The 20,646-nt window shown below is 41.5% G+C and overlaps 1 protein-coding gene across 2 annotated transcripts in view; it reads left to right on the forward strand.

Annotated features, from left to right (window-relative positions):
• LOC139478165 (lethal(3)malignant brain tumor-like protein 3) overlaps nt 1-20,646 on the forward strand; it is a 39,833-nt gene that overhangs the window by 3,940 nt on the left and 15,247 nt on the right. The window contains exons 2-4 of one of the 2 annotated variants that reach the window (XM_071260508.1): nt 10,025-10,473; nt 13,257-13,376; nt 18,484-20,012. In XM_071260508.1, coding sequence (XP_071116609.1) covers nt 10,041-10,473; nt 13,257-13,376; nt 18,484-20,012 — 2,082 coding nt within the window. In that variant the 5' untranslated portion in view covers nt 10,025-10,040. The remainder of the gene's footprint in view (nt 1-10,024; nt 10,474-13,256; nt 13,377-18,483; nt 20,013-20,646) is intronic. The other variant, XM_071260509.1, reaches the window with a different exon arrangement.

Below are 20,646 nucleotides of genomic sequence, written 5' to 3' on the forward strand. Positions count from 1 at the left end.
GAAGATTGGGTGGCCACAATGTATCCCCATGGCTCATTGTGTCAGTGAAGATTGGGTGGCCACAATGTATCCCCATGGCTCATTGTGTCAGTGAAGATTAGGTGGCCACAATGTATCCCCATGGCTCATTGTGTCAGTGAGTGAAGATTGGGTGCCCACATTGTATCCCCATGGCTCATTGTGTCAGTGAAGATTGGGTGCCCACATTGTATCCCCATGGCTCATTGTGTCAGTGAGTGAAGATTGGGTGCCCACATTGTATCCCCATGGCTTATTGTGTCAGTGAGTGAAGATTGGGTGGCCACAAAGTATCCCCATGGCTTATTGTGTCAGTGAGTGAAGATTGGGTGCCCACAATGTATCCCCATGGCTCAGGAATAGAAGGGGGCACGGGTTGCCCAGTCGTCTAAGGCGCCGCGAATAGCTGTGCAGAGTTGCGTCCCCTAGGCACGCCAGAAACCTATGATTGTGGGTTCGAATCCCAGTTCGCCCCGATTATGTTTCTAGGTTTGTCAGCACCATACCCGTGCTCGTGGGTTTCACTGAATTGGTACATGTCTGAGACCTGCATCACTTCGGGCTTTCCTCCCACATTAAGCCGACACGCCGTGATATAACTGGAATACTGTTAAAAGCGGCGTTAAACCCAACTCACTCACTCACTCAGGAATAGAAATGAATGTTTTCTCAAGTGTGGCACATGGCACTCGTACACATGTTTTGGTGTTCCCTTTGAAATTGAAGTCTGCAACTAGAAGAACACCTTGATCTGTCTTCGGGGTCGGTGAATGTCTTCAAACGAAGGGTAGAACATTGAGACTGTACAACTCCCCTGATAATAAGTTCATTTTTAATAATTAATGCCCGTACATTTTCAAATCCATCTATCAAATCTTGCTCTCAAAGGTAGCTTTCAGGACATATAAGGTCATTCTGCTTCTGAATCTGTTATTTACATTCTGTTTGTTTTTATCATTACTTTATGGGCATTTTGTACAAGATAAATCAATTGAAAGATATATGTTCAGGGAAAATTAATAGATGTATTGTATGTATATCTGGTTTATCAAGAATAATTGCAACAGCTTTTGAAATAAATGCCTTATTGATTTGACTGAAAGAAAAGTTCTGATGTAAAATGATTGGAAAGTGATACTTATTATTGAAGGTCTACTTACAAAAGTGTACTTATTTATTGAGAAAATGGTATGAAATTAAACTTCAGGACACTGTTGTGGTTTTTGCGACCATTTAACAAAATTCCCTTCATCAAATATCACAAATCTACAGCTGATGGACTGGTAATGCAATATCAGTTTGCTGTGTGACCTGGCCTTAACCATTGTTAACTCTGCCCTAGATAATTATGCGACTTGACCTCAACTTGCACTCTACCCCCCACCCTCTCCAACCTCACTTGCTTATGACCGAGCCACTGTGACTAAGAAGGTGTTGTGCAAATGTTTGTTTGTTTGTTGTTTAATGCCGCACTCAACAATATTCCAGCTACTTGACAGTGGTCTGCAAACAATTGAGTTGCGACCAAACAATCCAGTGATTGATATCATGATCATCCATCCACGCAAACACAAAATCTCACCCTTGTGTCTTGTGATATCAAATATATTAACACCAGTTGATAAAAGTGGAGTTTTTCCACAAAAAATGGAAAAACTCCTCACATACACATCCCTTTGAAGACCCTTGGAACACCAATCCTGAACACAGCAATCATGACGCACAAGGCCTGCCACCAAGCCATCAGTCTTGTCTCTTTCGCCATGTAGAACACATGTGGGAAATTGCTCTGTGGTAAATCATTAATCTTCAGCTGTATATTTTATCCACATTACGATGTCAACTTCAGGAACAAGAAGTTCTGATTCAAGCTTTAAGTTTCTTTTACAATCCAAAACTCATCCTCGATTCCTGTCTATTATCGCCATTCTACTTGTATAGACCCTGGACCCTTTCACTGACATGGTTTCTATGGTTTCCAAATCAAGTGGTACGACACTAAACACAGCCACCCCATCAAAATACTTTCTTAAGTAAATCCTGTGCTAAATCAGAGATAGGAGGGATGGAGGTGGTGATGTTACCATCAAACAAAGCTTGGTGGTTTATTGATCCGGGGTATGCAGCATAATTTCGATATACGCTACTCAGTGTTTGATAGGGGTAATCAGCTATGTCATTCTATTGTAATATACTTGACATAATATGAGGATCAGTTTTGTGAAGATCTGGGTTAGAATAGGTCTTCAGCATGATGTTATCATGGATCACTAGATGGTCTGGATTATTTACTTACCACAACGGCTGTTACGATTCAAACCGTATCCATTGATGAATTGAAATCGTTATTCGTGGCCACTAGAATCGAATATTTATGAATATGCAATCATGTGCATTTACATACACTGTACCTAAAAATATCCATCAGAACATATTATATACATAGATGTCCTCAAAAGACAACACTCTCATAATATTTAATTTGACAGTATTGTGGTCACTGGTCATTGTTGCATTTGAGCAGATACCAGTACCTGGATAAGTGCAGTATATAAATGTATACTATATTAATGATTAACAAACCATGTCAAATAATTTATGTTGTTATTGTTTCACTGAATATAACAAATAATATATGAACTGCTGACTTGTTATTGTATTAGTGAATTAATTAATATTCATATTTTTTACCCTATATTCATGATACGAATTGTATTCGCCTCGTAGTGTATTCAATGCAGCCCTTCTTACCACTGTCATACAGCTGGAATAATAAGTGTGGTGTTAAACACCAAACAAACAGTTTTGTGTATCATGGAAAGATAGAACTATCTCTTTCAAAAGTGGAGTTGTATAGATAACTGAACAAGTCCCCATTAGATTTCATTTTTATTTCAAAATGGTATTTGACATGGAAAAGTGTTATAATTTATTCATTGTTCACGTTGATGTTGCACATTATATAAATTCAACATTAGAAAAAGACAACATTAATAGCTGATGATCCGACCATAGATTGTTCTGTTGGGGTGTGACCTGGCTGGCAATGAAGTGTGCAGCTTTCTTTGAGATCGTGTATAAGAAACGTTAGATATGTTTTTCAAAGTATATTCATTATAGCCTAAACACAAATATCACCTGGTTGCAAAGATCTGCATTCAACAAGAAAACATTTCCTTGTAATATATGAAACTTGGTTAAGTGTAGGTGAGGGAAGCTGGAGAGACGATCAACTCACCGAGTCTTGGCTACACACGAGTCATAAGATGGTTTGAAGTAAACTGAAAAAAACTGATTGCTATTTTGTTGTGAATATCTTTCCTGGATACATTTAATCAATTTCCAAGAGAGACAAATTCGTAGAAATTATTTAAATATCCAAGTTATGACAACATTTCTGACAACTGTTCACTTGGTCCAAGGGGGCCACTCTCATTTGCAATACAAAGTTCAAGGTCAAACTGCAGCAAGGAATGTTCTGACATCCTTTGACATAATGGAGGCGGTGGGGTAGCCTAGTGGTTTACGAGTTTGCTCGTCACGCCGAAGGCCCAGGTTCGATTCCCCAAATGGGTACAATGTGTGTAGCCCATTTCTGGTGTCCCCCACTGTGATATTGCTGGAATATTACTAAAAGCAGCATAAAACTACACTCACTCACTCACTTTGACCTAATGCTTTGCTCGGAACATGTATTCCGCTGCAGTGCTTTCACTACTACAATACAAAAGTGAGTCTGTACACTCTCTATTTGAAACATGTTTTTGAGAATCCGGCATTAAATCAAAGGCAGACACTCTTGTCGGATTTATCCAATATTCCAGTTTGGGGGAAAAAATGTTTATTTTGTTCAAACATGGGATTTAAACAAAGTTAAATATTCAGAGGTATTTTATCTTCTGTATTCAATACAGTAATGTCAAACCTTAATGTCAAACCTTTCTCTATATTTGTCCTGTTATCAGTGAATTACAAGTCTCCTCTACAAAGCCATCACATTGTTTGGAACAAAATTAACATATTTTGTGTGTGTGGACCAGACAATCCAGTGATTAGCATCATGAGCATCAGTCCACGCAATTGGGATCGATGACATGCATCAACCATGTCAGCGAGCCTGACCCCCTGATACCGTTAGTCGCCTCTTGCGACAAGCATGGGTTGCTGAAGACCTATTCTTCCCCAGATCTTCAGGGGACTAAAAAATTTTAATGGCATTTAGAAGTGATATACATAAGATAAGAGAGAGAATTTATGGATGTCACCTTCTTTATTATGCGGAACAAAACGTGTCCGAGTATTTGAATACTCCTTCATCAGGTTAACGATTGCTGGGATACAGAGAGCATGTGTATGTACATGTCAGAACAACAAGAGTAATATGGCAACGCAGATGGAAGCTTGGCAAGGGAAGCCATTAGCAAGCCTGATTAGCAAGCCTGAGATGAAATAGCACTCATTGATAATAAGCATAGATGGCCTCGTTGTCCAAGGCACTGCCATTTGCTGTGTAGAGTTGTTGCCCTTGGGCACTCCAGGAACTTATGATTGTGGGTTGAGTCCCGGTTTGCCCCAGTTATGTTTCAAGGTTTGTCAGCACCATACAGTGCTCGTGGATTTCACCAAAGGGCTAAACATCTGAGACCACCCTCACTTCGGGCCTTCCTCCCATATCGAGCTGATACACTGTGATAGAATTGGAATACTGTTCTACATGTTCCAAGTGGCATTAAACCCAACTCACTCATTAACTCACTCTAACAATTTAAATTAATTAAGTGACGAAATTGGATATGAATTAAAATAGAGGACACCGGAAAAACATAGTTCCTGATTTTGAGAACACAGGACTGACCAGGCTAATGTAAGCTAACCACTGATGGAAGTAAGAAATAAGTGATGTTACTTCAGGATCTGTAGGCCACAGGAAATATGTAGGAAATACGGACATATAAAAAAAAAGAGAGAATGAGTTGGCTGGGGAAATCACGTGTGAAGCGTATGTGTGTCGGTCGTTATGAAAAGCATGCATGACCCAGATTGATGAGTGGTGCATGGTGATGCTAGGTTTGTTGGGGTGAATTGTTTTTTAAAAGCTGGTAACTTTTGTTTCGACATGTTTCCACTTAATATCAAAAGAAGAATGAGAAATGCATAGTGTGAGATAGGATAAATATTATAAATATACAATTTATTGTAAAATTTACAATATTGTAAATATAAAATATGATACATGGTTTGTTTTGGGTTTTTTGTTGTTTTTTTGGGGGGTGTAAAATTGTACATATGGGGTAATGTCCTATATCCCATGACACCAAAGATCAAATTTAGTAGCTTGGGTTGTTTATTATTAGGAATTGCTAATTGCTTGTGCAGTGATCCCAGGAACTGACCAGATTCAGATTCAGTCTAGGTATAGATCAGGTGGACTGATCCATGTCACACTAATTGAGGGGTGTCATGATATCCATTTTGATTTCATTGTTTGGATAATCATGAGAGTAATATGTTGAATAATGAATAATGAATAATTTCAAATATGTCAACATATTCTTGTAAGTAGAAGAAGACTTTCTTGGATTTTTTATTTGATTGTTCGAATGCTTTGTTTTAGATCCTACCATCCCTGCTCTGAACATCAACTGTTCCATTCTTTTGAACTGTGTGTTTTGTCTTGTCACTAACACAGAGCATATGCTGTCAAGGTGAATGTCACAGGTGGTGCAGTTGTGGCTGAACTATCAGATCGAGCTTCCTATGAAACTGATTACTATTGATATTTGACAAATTATTTTTTTATTTACCCTATACATGTACAAATGGTAGATAAATAGAAGGATTGGAGACTGAAATTGCATTAGTGTATGGAAACTAAATATTTAACAATACTTGTATCTTTTGAGAACAAAATGGCACACTTTTCAAATTTTGTAGATATTTTGGGTGGCACAATCACAAGGGATGTATTCAAAATGTTAGCAACATGTCTTTTGGGAGAAGAAATATCTAGAATTCTGATCCGATTTTATGACACGACAACCAATGGCTGACAGATGTCTGAACCAAGATTAAGTGAAGTGGCTTGGCTGTCATGGCAACCATAAAGAAAGTAAATTTTTGTACTAAATCTCAAAACGTTCATGTATACTATTCAAAAGAAGTTAAAGAACACCCAATGTTTTCATACCGTAAAAATCAGGTGTTATTTAACTTCTTTGTTAGTATGTGTAATTTAAAACAAGAAAATGCCTGTCATGGAATTTGTTTTTTGGATATATTGGATTTTGGTTTAAGGTGAGGTGAAATGGGGTTTAATGTTGCATGTGTTTGGGGGGGAGCTGCATGTACTAGTCCAGACTGATGCCGATTTATAGTGCTAGCACACTGAGATACCATGCCGCAGTTTAACATGAATACCCCTCTCAGAGTATACTGACTCCGAGCCGACCAGTCCTTGTTTTAGCCCTTAATGCCGAGCGCCTGACAGGGTAACAACAAGTAACATCTTTTAACGTCTTTTGGTATTATGCGGCCAGGAATCAATCTCCGGGCCTTCCACTGTCTGGGTCAAATTTGGTTTAAGGTGTCATCTTAATAAATTCCAATATTAATCTCTGATGATTTTGCAAATATTTTGGTACATGGAGATCAGAGTCTCTTGGTTCCATTACCCCGGGGTAATACATTTCCCACAAATATTCAATGTACAAATACACTTTGTAAAATAAAGTTATGAACATGATGAAGACAACTCATCATCATTTGTATGTAAATATATTAACTATCAGGATGCATTGTTTTCACAAATTAACATATTGCAGCTACTGGTACATGCTAGTTCTCATGGCAAATGTGGGGCTATTAACCATGATTTATACATGGTGTATCAGTGATGTATGCACAATGACAAAGAAGTGATGTGAGTGTATGAAATCTTTCTTTCATACATAGTGAGACCGCCTTTGTGTTCTAGTAGTCTAGAATGTCCACCCAGAGAGTGGAAGGTCCAGAGTTAATCCCCAGCCGCGCCATACCAAGAGACGTTAAAATATGGTACTTGTTGTTACCCTGTCTGGCGCTCAGCATTAGGGGGCTAAAACATGAACTGGTTGGCTCGGAGTCAGTACAATGTGTCTGAGTGGGGTATTCATGTTAAACTGTGGCATGGTAGCTCAGTGAGCTAGCACTATAAGTATGCATCAGTCCGGACTAGTACAAGCAGCCACACAAACACATGCACACACGCACACCTGCGTATACGTCGCTATAGAAGTGCAATAATCTTGGACGCGATGTTCCACCCCATTTCACCTCACCTCACCTCACCTCACCTCACCTCACCTCACCTCACCTCACCTCATGCACAGTGATGCAATGTTTTCTTCTGGATTGTAACAGTATCATTTACTGGTGACAGTGTCATATGCCCTTCCCAACCACCAGATTGTGTGCAGGGTTTTACCTTGACTTACAAAAAACCGAAATAATTAATTCAAAGTGCTCTGAAAAAAAAAGTAATGAAATGGTTTAGTGTAGTGTACTGTACTGTTCATTTTGATAGTTAATTTAATTACTTTATAGTTCCTGGTATTATTGTGTGTCCCTTGGGATGCAACATATTCTTGTTTCTGCATCTGTTCTAGTACTGTACACACATTTCAGCATCACATAAAACCTTGGTGCGGTTTTGTTCATGTTAAATCTTTATTGCTGTGAGATTGGTGAATGTAATGTGACAATATCTCAGAATCGCGTCCTTGTTCCTCAGAATATTAAAGCAAAACATGTAGTCGGTGTGTTGGGGAGGACAGATTTGTAGCAGCTGGGGGTGGACCAGCTTGTCCTATTGTTGGGGGCCGTTGTTGGGATGGCGGACATCATGATTTGGGCCTCCTGTGACACAGTGAGTTGGGCATCAGTAGAAATGACCTTAGACATTCGTGTTGTTTCAGTCTTGTTTCTGTGACCTTGACCTTGTGACATGTTGAACACTCCATGCACAAGGAACAGTTGTGGGAGAAAGTGTGTATGGGGTTCTACTGTGGAGTCATCGACTAGGGGTGTCAGTATTCAAAGATGCATCACAAATGTACACCTGATGACATATGTGATACACCTACCCATGCATCCATACATGTTTCAATGAGTAAGTGACTTAGATTTAATGCTACTTTGAACAGTATTCCAGTTGTATCACAGTGTTCATGTTTTTATGATGTATCAATTTTCAAATTTTACTATTTTTTGCAATAACCTGGCCATAAGGGCTATAACAATTCACCGATACCTATGATATCAGTGATACTTAGGTACACACGATACTTGAATCGTCAGCTTGTGAGGTAAATAGAACAGGGACTAATAGAGTTACCGGGTAGTTCCCATAATGGTAGAAGTATCATAGCACATCCTGTAGGCATGGCAGAACACAAGGACGTGGCAGCTGAGGACGGGGCGGGGCGGCCTTTACATTTAATAACCATCCCTTCATGATTTGTTCTTGTGGTTTTTCTTCATTCAAATTTTGGAAATGACAATAAATAAATGTATGAAGATAGAGGTTTTAGAGCTGTATTTCAGTGATTTGATGTGGTGTATTGTGATACCAGTAGTATCATCAGTCAGTATCGCGATATGAATCTTATGGCAATGTAGCAGGGTGTGGAGTCGTCCCACAGATGACAAGGCATCCAACCTCTGATCAGAAGGTCCGTGGTTCAAATCCCATCACGGGACTCGGAAATTTTATGGCCGCTATATTGGCGCCCAACGTGGGGCTGAGCAAGTTCATAATAAATTTGAGCAAAGTAAGCCTCAGTGCCGCACTATGTGGTCTGGGACGTGCTTCTGTTGACGGGGGAGTATGTAGCAGGGTGTGGAGTCATCCCGCAGAATCCCATCACGGGACTCGGAAATTTTATGGCCGCCGTAGCAAGATACCAGACAATACAAAGCTCTACTGGCTCACAACTACTAAGTATGGCATATCCAAGGAAGGAATAGACAATGCCTCTGGTCAATACAGCCTGCCTAAGGGCCATTATCATACCTCCATGTCAGAATGATGAGATCTGATTGGTCCACGTGATCTTGATAAAATACTGTGGATCCTGCCTTGGAGTGGGATAAATTTCTCAGCTGGGATTAATCTCTTATACCCCACATCAAGCAAGTCAGGCTGCATGTGGATTTCTGAGAGGCAGAATGAATTCCCTTATAGCCTGCTTCAAAGTCATCGGAAGTCACGTGATATAGCACTTGCTAACCTCAAGTCTATCAGTTTTGTGTTTGTGTTAATTCTTTTATGATGTCATATTAAAACATGTCGGTAAGATAAATTTGTTGTAGCAGGATAATGAGGTTTTAAACCTAACGAGCGAGGGACGCATGAAACCCCACCTTTAACAAGGCCAATATAAAAACACCCATTTAATGATATGTTTGTTGACTATGTAAACTATGTTTCTAAGTAGTACAGAAAAATGTTACTAGAAAACAATATGCACCTTCTAACACATACAAAGGGTGTGCCCAGTACTGCAGTAATGGTGGGTGTGCATTGAAAACAAGAAAATACCAATTTAGCCTGATAAATTCTTAATACAATTATCCTTTTTATTGATCTGTGCATTTCTATTTTTTTTGTAGTTTTCCTGCCAGTTCTTAGTCCTGAGGCTTTAGTTCTATCCTGCCAATTTGGTTCAAAGAGTCTGTAATACAAGAAAAGTAATTGGTCTGGCTGTTTTGATCTTGTAGTCTGCTCGTCAGGTGATCTGTTATGCTGCAACAGACTATAGTGATCTTTTACATACTGTTGTGATCTCATACTTACTATCGTGATGTGTCACAAACTATAGTGATCTGTTAACCTGCTGAGACTATGGTCCTGATGAAATCTGTTAGACTTTTGTAATCCGTCACTGACTAGTGTGATTCTGTTCCTCTGTTACAAACAAGTTAACTGTTAATCTCCTAAAGACTAAAGTGAGCTGTTAATCTGTTACAGAATGCCTTTATGAAGAATGAACTCCCAGCCACCAAGTGGTCAGCCAGGGCCGGCCCCTGTGGCGCCAACTGCAACATCCACACCAGCACCAGCACCAGCACCAGCACCAGCACCAGCAACCACAGCAACATCAGTTCCAACCACACCAACATTAATCACACCAATGCCAACTTTACCAACTCCAGTGCCAACTTTACCAACAACAATGGCTACCATACCAACACCAATGCCCACTTTAACGAAAGAAACCAGTCAACCTCCTGCCAAGAAGATGAAGCTTGGCACACCACCATCAGTTGTTCCTGAATCTGCAGCTACCATTTCTTGCCCAGCATCTAAGGTCTTGACCAATCAGACGTCATCAGTATTGACCAATCAGACACCACCAATTGCGACCAATCAGATGTCACCATTTCCTCCAGGTACCATCAGCCTGACTATCACCAATGGTAAGTCTTACAATGGCGGGTGGACAGTCATGATGTATATTTTACTACTGACATTTGTGAAAAAAACATTGTTGACAGGCTTGATATACATTTTGCGATGTATGTTGAAAATACTTTCTATATGTACCCGGATCCCAGAACAATATAACCGTGCACATTACTTATCAACATCCCTAAAACTAGTTTGTTTGTTTGTTTGTTGTTTAATGCCACACTCGGCAATAGTCTAGCTATATGACGGCAGTCTGTAAATAATCAAGTCTGGACCAGACAATCCAGTGATTGACATCATGAGCATCAATCCACGCAATTGGGATACGATGGCATGCATCAACCAAGTCACCAAACCCAATCACCAATTCATTTGGTTGCTTCTTACGCCAAGCATATGTTGCTGGGGACCATACTCTTACCCGGAATCACCATGGATTTTACTATTTGCAGTCATTATGAGCTGTGATTGGTCATGGTATGTGACAGCTGTTAAGTGCTTCAGTTTACCAAGGGCCCTGCATCAGAGACGGGGTCAAAATAGACTTGAGCAATATAATATAATTATGGCTTCTTTAAGCATGTTTAGAGAAAACACTGACCAAAATATATCTATGAAAACAAATCCTCCTCAACCTGACCAATTGGTTTACCTGGTGCAACTTACGATTTGGCATACAGAAACATACCCTGGCCAGAATCAAAATAACAAATGTCCCTACCTGGCACTGCCAAGTGATGAGTGCAGGATGGGTGAAACCAGTGCCTCTGCAGACTTCTGGCATGCCGAAAATCAATCATGGCTGTACACATTGAAGTTGGAGAATCTATTTTTACAAAACAAGCCAGTTTATTTGACGCTACAGTAACCATCTTCCAACAGCAATCTGTTCCTACAGCATGGATTTCTATTACTATGATTACAAATGAAATCGAAACAGGGTTCACACATTGATAGACTTACTCAGTCTCTTTATTGACATGCAGTGATCAGCTATGGTAGGGGCTGTCTGGTAGCCTAGTGGTTAAAGCGTTCGCTCGCTGACACTATGGGCTACTGGTTTAGCCTGGCCCGGGTTCTATGCTGACATTATGGGCTACTGGTTTTAGCCTGGCCTGGGTTCTCTGCTGACACTATGGGCTACTGGTTTTAGCCTGGCCCGGGTTCTCTGCTGACACTATGGGCTACTGGTTTTAGCCTGGCCCGGGTTCTCTGCTGACACTATGGGCTACTGGTTTTAGTCTGGCCCGGGTTCTCTGCTGACACTATGGGCTACTGGTTTTAGCCTGGCCCGGGTTCTCTGCTGACACTATGGGCTACTGGTTTTAGCCTGGCCCGGGTTCTCTGCTGACACTATGGGCTACTGGTTTTAGCCTGGCCCGGGTTCTCTGCTGACACTATGGGCTACTGGTTTTAGCCTGGCCCGGGTTCTCTGCTGACACTATGGGCTACTGGTTTTAGCCTGGCCCGGTTTCTCTGCTGACACTATGGGCTACTGGTTTTAGCCTGGCCCGGGTTCTCTGCTGACACTATGGGCTACTGGTTTAGCCTGGCCCGGGTTCTATGCTGACACTATGGGCTACTGGTTTTAGCCTGGCCCGGGTTCTCTGCTGACACTATGGGCTACTGGTTTTAGCCTGGCCCAGGTTCTCTGCTGACACTATGGGCTACTGGTTTAGCCTGGCCCGGGTTCTATGCTGACACTATGGGCTACTGGTTTTGCATGGCCTGGGTTCTATGCTGGCACAATGGGCTACTGGTGTCCATAGTTCCCTAAAATAAGGATGACTCATTGGGGCTACTGGTTTGCCTGATCAAGCTTCCATAATAACTATTTGGGTTCTATTTCAACACTATGGGTTTGCCTAGTCCAGGCGTGAATATTCCTGACATGACACTACAATGAAGACCTATGCACTGACTTATTCTAGTATTTAAGATGTACATCCTTCATGGTATCTGCTTTGCTTTCTTAACCCAGCACCTCATGCTTGCAATCACTTTGCTTTAGCTTTTGCTCATGACGTTGGCACAAAGGAGGTTGGTGTCAGTGCCAGCATTTGGTTCCAACTGCTTTATTATACAGGATGGTAAATGGTAGTAGGCATCACTGGCAAGTGTGATATTCTTTCCAAGGGTGTTTCTAAGATGATTTGATATCTCACCTGTAAGCTGTGTTTTTGTTGCCCACAGGTAGAAAGCCAGATGTTTTTCTAATGTTACTGTAATTACCTTTGATAACATACTCCAATATTGCCAATGTGACGTAATTCCTTACATACTGATTGCCTATGCCAAGTCGGGGACATCCATTGTCTGTATTCCATCTCTTACAGCCATGTTCCCCATCCATTGTCTGTATTCCATCTCTGACACCCATATTCCCCATCCATTGTCTGTATTCCACCTCTGACACCCATATTCCCCATCCATTGTCTCTATTCAACCTCTGACACCCATATTTCTCTTCCATTGTCTGTATTCTGATTCTGACACCCTTATTCTCCATCCATTGTCTCTATTCAACCTCCGACACTCCTATTCCCCATCCATTGTCCGTATCTACTTTTGACACCCATATTCCCCATCCATTGAATTCCACCTTCCCCATCAATATTCCCCATCCATTGTCTGCATGTCACTATTTAGTATTACCCATCCATTGTGTGAGGGTTTCCACAGTTGTGGCAGTGATGGTGCATGCTGGTTGTGGTAGCGTAGGTGCCGACTCATCTGTTGGGGATCATTGGTTCTTCATCCTCACTGGACTCAAGGAACATTTCTCCTCTAGGTGTTATCAACCTGAACGCACCACCAGGTGGCGTTGCGGGAAAGGCGTCCAGTGTCCCCCCAGGTCTGCGGGGTGCCCAGTCCACAGTCCTAGCAGGGGTAGCAGGAAGTCTGGTGAAGGGTAATATTGGTTTCCTGTCCTGATGCATGATGGGTAGACAAATCAGTGTGTCTAGAAAACTTACTAAAAGTCTTTGCATGTGATTCCTGAATTCTACCGCGTGTTTATTTATTTCTCTTTGTTTTAGTGCCTTCTTTGATGATTTCTTGCATGCATTCATCTACTAACATATATCCTGTTCTTTATGATCATGTAACGCTGAACAGAGTTGAGTAGTCTCTTAGCTACCAGGATCTGCAGATGATCGGGTGTAATCCCAGAATAGCCCTGATTGTTACCCATGCTGGGGAATATCGCAAAGTGGTAAATGTCTTTATTACCCACGTGGTGAAGATACAGGTGGTAAGATACTAAATCCGTACGTCACACGTGTGTCGTACAAGGTTGACCTTGTTTTATTCTTTTTGATTGGATAACCGTGACCTCTGTCACACCGGGACTACTTTTTTCATTCATAAAAAATCGCGAGACGTCATTCGTTTTGCGATTACAAGGCAGAACTGAAGAAATTCATGAGAACGAGAGATATTTACAAACACTTTATTAAACCAAACAAGATAGTCACACGCATCAAATTCGGTTTGCATTCTATATACGTTATGCATTGAGCTCCTACAGACATATAATCGAGCTAGATCTATAAATCGATTTAAAATGTACGACTGCCGATCGAGCGCGTCCCTTGAGCGTGACGCACCCGACCATTTTCGCAACTTTCAATTTGATTTAACGTAAACGGATTAGCGTGGTGAAATGAAGTCTGTTTAAACTATCGGGACAGATATCATAACTTACTTGGGATGATCCGGTTGTGCCATCGGTGTCCCCTTTGAAGCGTATTTTATGGCGCTGTTTCGGGAGGTGTTGTTCATGAATTTACGAACACGACAGCACGACCAGATCACTTAAAGTTCACAGTTCCGATACAAATCATTCGAAAACTCCGTGGAAGTGTGCTTGACTTCTGATTTTGTGGCCCCAAACATCCCAAATGTGAACAGTAACATTCCCTATCTCTAGCGTAAAACGCTGTGAGTGGATCGCGGTTGTCTTTTCTTATTCCGGTGGCGACCTTGCCCTTCGATCGTTCGAAGTTGTCACTGACATGCAAGCAGATTTGAGTTTGTTGATTTTCACGTCTTCAGTATAGAGTGGTACAGTTAACATGAATGTCTTTGGCGAACAGTCTGATTTCCCTCCTCCAAAATGGTACGGACATGATATAAATTCAGCTGATAGATCAAGGAAACCGAACCATTTTGATTGCACAGACGGGACCCCGGCAGTGTGATGCGTGTGACTGTTGGTCCGCCATTCAAAGCGCGGCGCTAATGTGACTTTTCAAATTTTCTTATTGGTGTCCTGCGTACTAACAACATGGCGCTTGAATTACCATAAGTTGAAGACTTTTTTCCAAAAGGATCTTGAGCGTCGGTGCTGGTTTGTTTGCAAACAGAACAGCAGGCGCATGTTGTTAATGCGTATGCATAAACATGTCAACAATGCCCATATTTGGTCATATATCAATATTCAACCGCAACCAGATTTTGCAACCGGTTTCAGTTTGGTCTGTCAACGAACGAAAGTTGTTAGGTATTTACACTTAAATATATATTTAACGTGGGTAATAAATAAAATACCACACTCATTCTCGTTAGATACCATTTTTACGAAACTCGTGAACTTTCTATGGTATCTGACCTCGCTTTCGCTCGGTCAGATACCATAGAAAGTCCACTCGTGTCGTAAAAATGGTATCTAACGAGAATGAGTGTAGTATTCTCTATGTAACCAGCATTATTTTGGGCATTCCTTCCACTTTCAGCTATGATGCAGGTTTTCACTTTGGTGAAACCCACACGAGCATTGTGATCCAGGGATTGATCTGGACCCGCTCACAGCATGAATTTCAGCCCCAAGTCTGCAGATTATGTCATTACAAATTCCTAAATTGGAATTCAAAACTTCCCCATTCGTGTTAATATATAACTAATAACTACTTAATGGCTTTGTAGAGGTTAACCTGTATTTCACTGATCACAGAACCAGTAAAGAGAAAGAATTAATAATGATTTGAATTATATTATGGCATTGAATGCAATCTCAAAATACAATGTTAAAAGGCTCTGCATTTAAGAAAATAAGAACTTACAAGAATTCTCTATTTTGAACAAAAGCGATTATATTGCCTGTCAAGGGCACTTAGCTTTGAATCCTAGATACAAATCCTTGTGCTGACATGGCTTAACATTATCAAGGTGGGTCTGGACTCAAACCCATGCTCACGTGTTTCTGGCCGAACAACAGGCTGCACAACAGGCTTAGTTGACCCAGCCTCGTGCCACTGGATGGACATGGCATCCAACAATGAATGATGTCGTCTGCTTCCATGACAATATGTCTTTCCAGGAAAAGCCTTTGCACATTAGCTCTTGGCTCATGTGATAGTATTTGTGTTCAGTTTGTCTGTTGTGGCTGCATGCACCAACACATGGTCAATACACCGCTGGTTTGTACTCACCAAGTTCCTCTTTGTCCCGTTAATACTAGGGCTGTTACAATTCACTCATGTATTCCGTGAATCAAACCGTATCCATTCATGAATTGAATTCGTTATTCGTGGCCACTAGAATCAAATATTTATGAATGTGCAATCATGTGCATTTACATACCCTGTACCTAAAAATATCCATAAGAACATATTATATGCATAGATGTCTTCAAAAGACAACACTCTCATAATATTTAATTTGACAGTATTGTGGTCACTGGTCATTGTCGCATTCCCTGGATAAGTGCAGTATATAAATGTATAACATGGTATAATACATTAATAATTAACAAACCATGTCAAATAATTTATGTTGTTATTGTTTCACTGAATATAACAAATAATACATCAACTGCTGACTTGTTATTGTATTCGTGAATTGCTATTCGTATTTGTTACCCTATATTCGTGATAAGAATCGTATTCGTCTCATAGTTAATACATACAACTTCTTTGCAGTGTTGTCTATTTTTAGCCAGCTAATGAACATGATGAAATGAGGCTGTATTACTCACAGAAGTGAAGTAATCCCTGCTCAATGCATGAACTTAGTGCGAAGATATTGCCTGATATTGATGCAATGTGTAGAGCAGACAATCACAATATTACTGAAACAACCGTGGTTATTTAGGTCCATGGTCTTAACACTCACTGGATTTCCTTTTGTTTGAACCTGGCAGTGTCTTGTTTTGTAGGTTATAAATAGCTAGGAACGCGCTGTATTACCAGTACACTGAAATACACTTTTCAAATGAAACGTTTTCCTTTATTTTTTTTGTGTCTATATTAGGTAAAAAAAAACTGTTCTGTTATTATTATGTCATTTGACCTAAAATCTACACAGAAATTCATTCACAAATGATGTTTCCCTTTACATTTTTTTTGACAAAACATGGACTTGATTTTATCTCCCCTGTATCCATGACCACAAGATGGCGGCAACTGACAATGCTGTGTAATATTTACTTAAATTTGTAGAAAATAGGATTTGCATGTACAAACAGTGTCAATTACTGTCAAACCCTTTAGCTCCCAATATATTGCAAAACAATTTTTGGCCAGTACACAGCCCTATAAATAGCTGCACCACTCGGCAGTTTGTTTGTATGTAGTCATGGTTGATAGAGGGACAGTGTGTATTGACAATGCACAAAGTTTGGAAACCTTGAATGAATAATACTTTTACTGATCACACTTTCTAGTTTGTATAAGAAAATCGGGGACGTGTATACTAAAACCTAAATCAGTTACAAAGCATCACGGGGTGTTGAGGTGGAAAACAATGGACTTTGGGAAATCACGATGTTGAAGCAAATCTTGTTCCGGTAAAAACCTAAATCAATTCTGTTCCATAAACTATTAACCTACAAGGTACTTACAAAGTACATGAGTATTGTTAAATGCCCCGCACTTCTATGTGCTTATTTCTGAGGGTTCTGAGGCCTGATGTCAATAGCTCTGCTCCTTAAGAATATCATGAGTGGAAAAGATATCAGAACATTGGTACAGGCAAACTTAGTTCATTAAGTGGCATCTCAAATCTGCTGACGGAATGTGATGTTGAATGTACATGACCGTGTGAGCTTCAGTGCCTCTGCACAGATTGGAATATTTGGTTCATTCTTCTAAGTTCCTCTGAGTACTGTTCTTCAGCAGCAACATTTGACAGCATAGACTGTTGGCACAATAGACAGTCGAGGACAATGTCCTACAACCATCAATGCTAGAACAAGTAATGTATTCCATGTAATAAGCGCCCCGCTGTAATAAGCGCCCATGTGGATATTTGCTAATGTATTGGCTAGGGAACAATCCCAATCAGCACCCCTTCCGATTGATCAATGTACACAAGACTTATTTATTTGCGTACAATACGCACTCGTGTGTTATATGCACCCTTAATTATGGGCAATTAAATTCTGGAAAAATATATATGTCGTACATAAACATTTCAGCATAAACCACGAAATTTATCTTTCACCAAAAGAATATTCTAATAAAGATTCCCCTAATTCTAATTTTGAGAGCGCCCTGGGCGCTTATTATGTCGAATACGGTTATAACAGAACTTGTTCTCTTTAGCTTTTATCAGCATTTATTACCCATTGGGTCAGAAATAAGCAAGTTCATAAAAATCGTATGTGCACTTGTGCAAATATCTCTTCATGTGCAACAGTCTATTGTTTTCGTCATCAAAATGGGATAGTTGACGTCTTTGGATTCTTATGGTGACGTAATGTCGGAATGAGGTTGTAGCTGAAGATTGTTGAAGTCATTTGACAGTCCTGGTTTCCTGAGACAGGTTGTGATCAGTGCATTTTTCTAAAGGGGATATTAAAAAGATTAAGAAATAATGGGTAATAAAGAAATTATTACATGTGTGTCATACTGAGTGTAAGGATGTCAGAATTCATGCATTACCCTCGCTTGGAAAATACAAGAATACTGACACTCATTTTGTTGCTGAGGTTGATATGAGTTCTTGTTCGTGTTACCTATTTTTGAGAAGTAAAGATATGTGCATATACTTTATTAATCTGTGCTTGTTTGTCACAGGTCCGAGATCTCGCATGCCCTTAAAGGGTCACTCTCAGCAAGCAGGAGGGATGTTAGCTACCAGTATGCCCTTAAAGGGACACCCACAGCAGGCAGGAGGGATGTTAGCTACAAGTATGCCCTTAAAGGGACACCCACAGCAAGCAGGAGGGATGTTAGCTACAAGTATGCCCTTAAAGGGACACCCCCAACAAGCATCCAGCTCACCCAACACCATGGTAACAAGTCACACACAGCTCAAGATTCCCAACCCTTCTACATTCCCCATGCGAGGCCCCACTCCCATTCTTTCCCCCAGCCAGGCCCTGCCCCCGGGGGCCACCTTGACCGTGACTCTTCCTGCTCGCACATCTGTGCCCCTACAGACAGTGGCTACAATAGGGCAGCCCATCATGACCGCAGGAATGACCGTCAAGGCACTCACTCAGGATGGCACCAGTCACTCGGCCCCCGGTCATTCCATTCCGTTACAGCACATGTCAGCTCTTCCTCGACAGCCAGGCGCAGCTCGTCCTCCACATCAGGTCACGTTACATCCACTGACACTGTTACCACGACAACCTCTGCACCCACAAAGACAGCAGCTATTGCAACGCCCGACCCGATTTGCCCAACAGCCGATAAACCTGCAGAACGCTCGACTGCCACCCTCCCATCCCAGCTTGCGTCCAGTGTCTGCACCACAGCTTACCTTCCAGATTGCACCTGGATCATCTCAGGCAGCACAAAGTCTCGGTCCAGGTCAACAGCTACTGCAACAAAGGCCACAGTTACTTGCTCAGGCTCGTCCACAGCTGGTGATTCAGACAGCTCGGCCTCTGGTGCCAAGCACCCAGGTGACCAGCCCCATGCTGCACTCTCCTCTCCTTCTGAAGGATCCCATGCAGCAAGCAATGGTGCACACACCCATCATCCTGAAGGACCCACCTCCATACCCAGGGGTGAAGGCAGACGGCATCACACAGATGGTGCTGCAGGCCCAACAGGGCATGTCAGGCGGGGTCATCATGACCTCGGATCCCAACATCCGACCCCAAAATGTCATCGTGCCACCCCCTGTTCCGTCTTCCTTAGAAGCAGAAAGTGCTGGAAAGCCTGCACCTACAGCAGTTATTGCACCATCTTCTGATGTAGTTCATGGGGATGCAAGAACAGCCATAGATGCCAGCGAGACAAAGAACGGTGGAAGAGATGCTACTGGAGCCCAGAGAGGTCCCGAGGCACATGGAGCAACAGAGGCACGCAAGGGTCCCGAGACAGCTGGGGAAGAGAACAAGACAAAGGAAGCAGGCAGCCAGCCAAAGAATCAGGTCAACGAACAGAATCAGTCCAGTGTTAAGAATCAGTCCGGTGAACTGAATCAGTCTGGTGTCCAGAGTCAGTCCAATGACCAGGGTCGGGCTGAAGCAGCTAAGGGGAACTCTGGGAGGCAGAATCGAGATGATGCAGCAACAGAGGAACCTGCTGACCCGATGGATGCCATGGTGTGGGAGGATGGAGTGGCTACACTGCCTGGCAGCGACTTCAAGGTGACCTCACCCTTCTCATAGATCGACTAATTTACCATGATCTCTGTCGGATCAGTTTCAGGTGTACTTTCTAATGTAGGGGATTTTAAGCTTTTGTGTGAAATGGGGTTTAACTTTGTGTTCAAGATCATTGTGCTTATATAGCAACGTGTATGTGTGTGTGGCTGCTTGTACTAGACCAGACTAATGCGGATTTTATAGTGCTAGCCCGCTGAGATACCATGGTGCACTTAAACATGAATACCCTACTCAGACACAGTATGCTGACTCCAAGACGACCAGTCCTTGTATTAGCCCCTTAATGCTGAGCGCTAGGCAGGGTAACAACAAGTATCATCTTCTAATGTCTTTTGGTGTGACACGGTTGAGGATCAAACCCCTGACCACCTGCTCCCTGGGCAGACGCTCTACCACTAGACCATGCAGGCTTTATGCTTTAGGCAGCCTGTTTATTTGAAGTTAATTTCTGGCATACTGTTTGATGACATTAAAGATCATTGAATATTGGACATGTATCAAAATAAGAGTAAAAATATGTGTCATCATGATCTGTATGTTGTGGTGTCAGTAGTCACAGTTTGAACCATGAGCAGATACATAAGACAAATGACTTGTGAAAACAATAAACTTGTAG

The sequence above is a fragment of the Haliotis cracherodii genome, unplaced genomic scaffold (genome assembly GCF_022045235.1).
Source record: "Haliotis cracherodii isolate W230 unplaced genomic scaffold, xgHalCrac1.p SCAF_4, whole genome shotgun sequence".
Taxonomy (NCBI): domain Eukaryota; kingdom Metazoa; phylum Mollusca; class Gastropoda; order Lepetellida; family Haliotidae; genus Haliotis; species Haliotis cracherodii.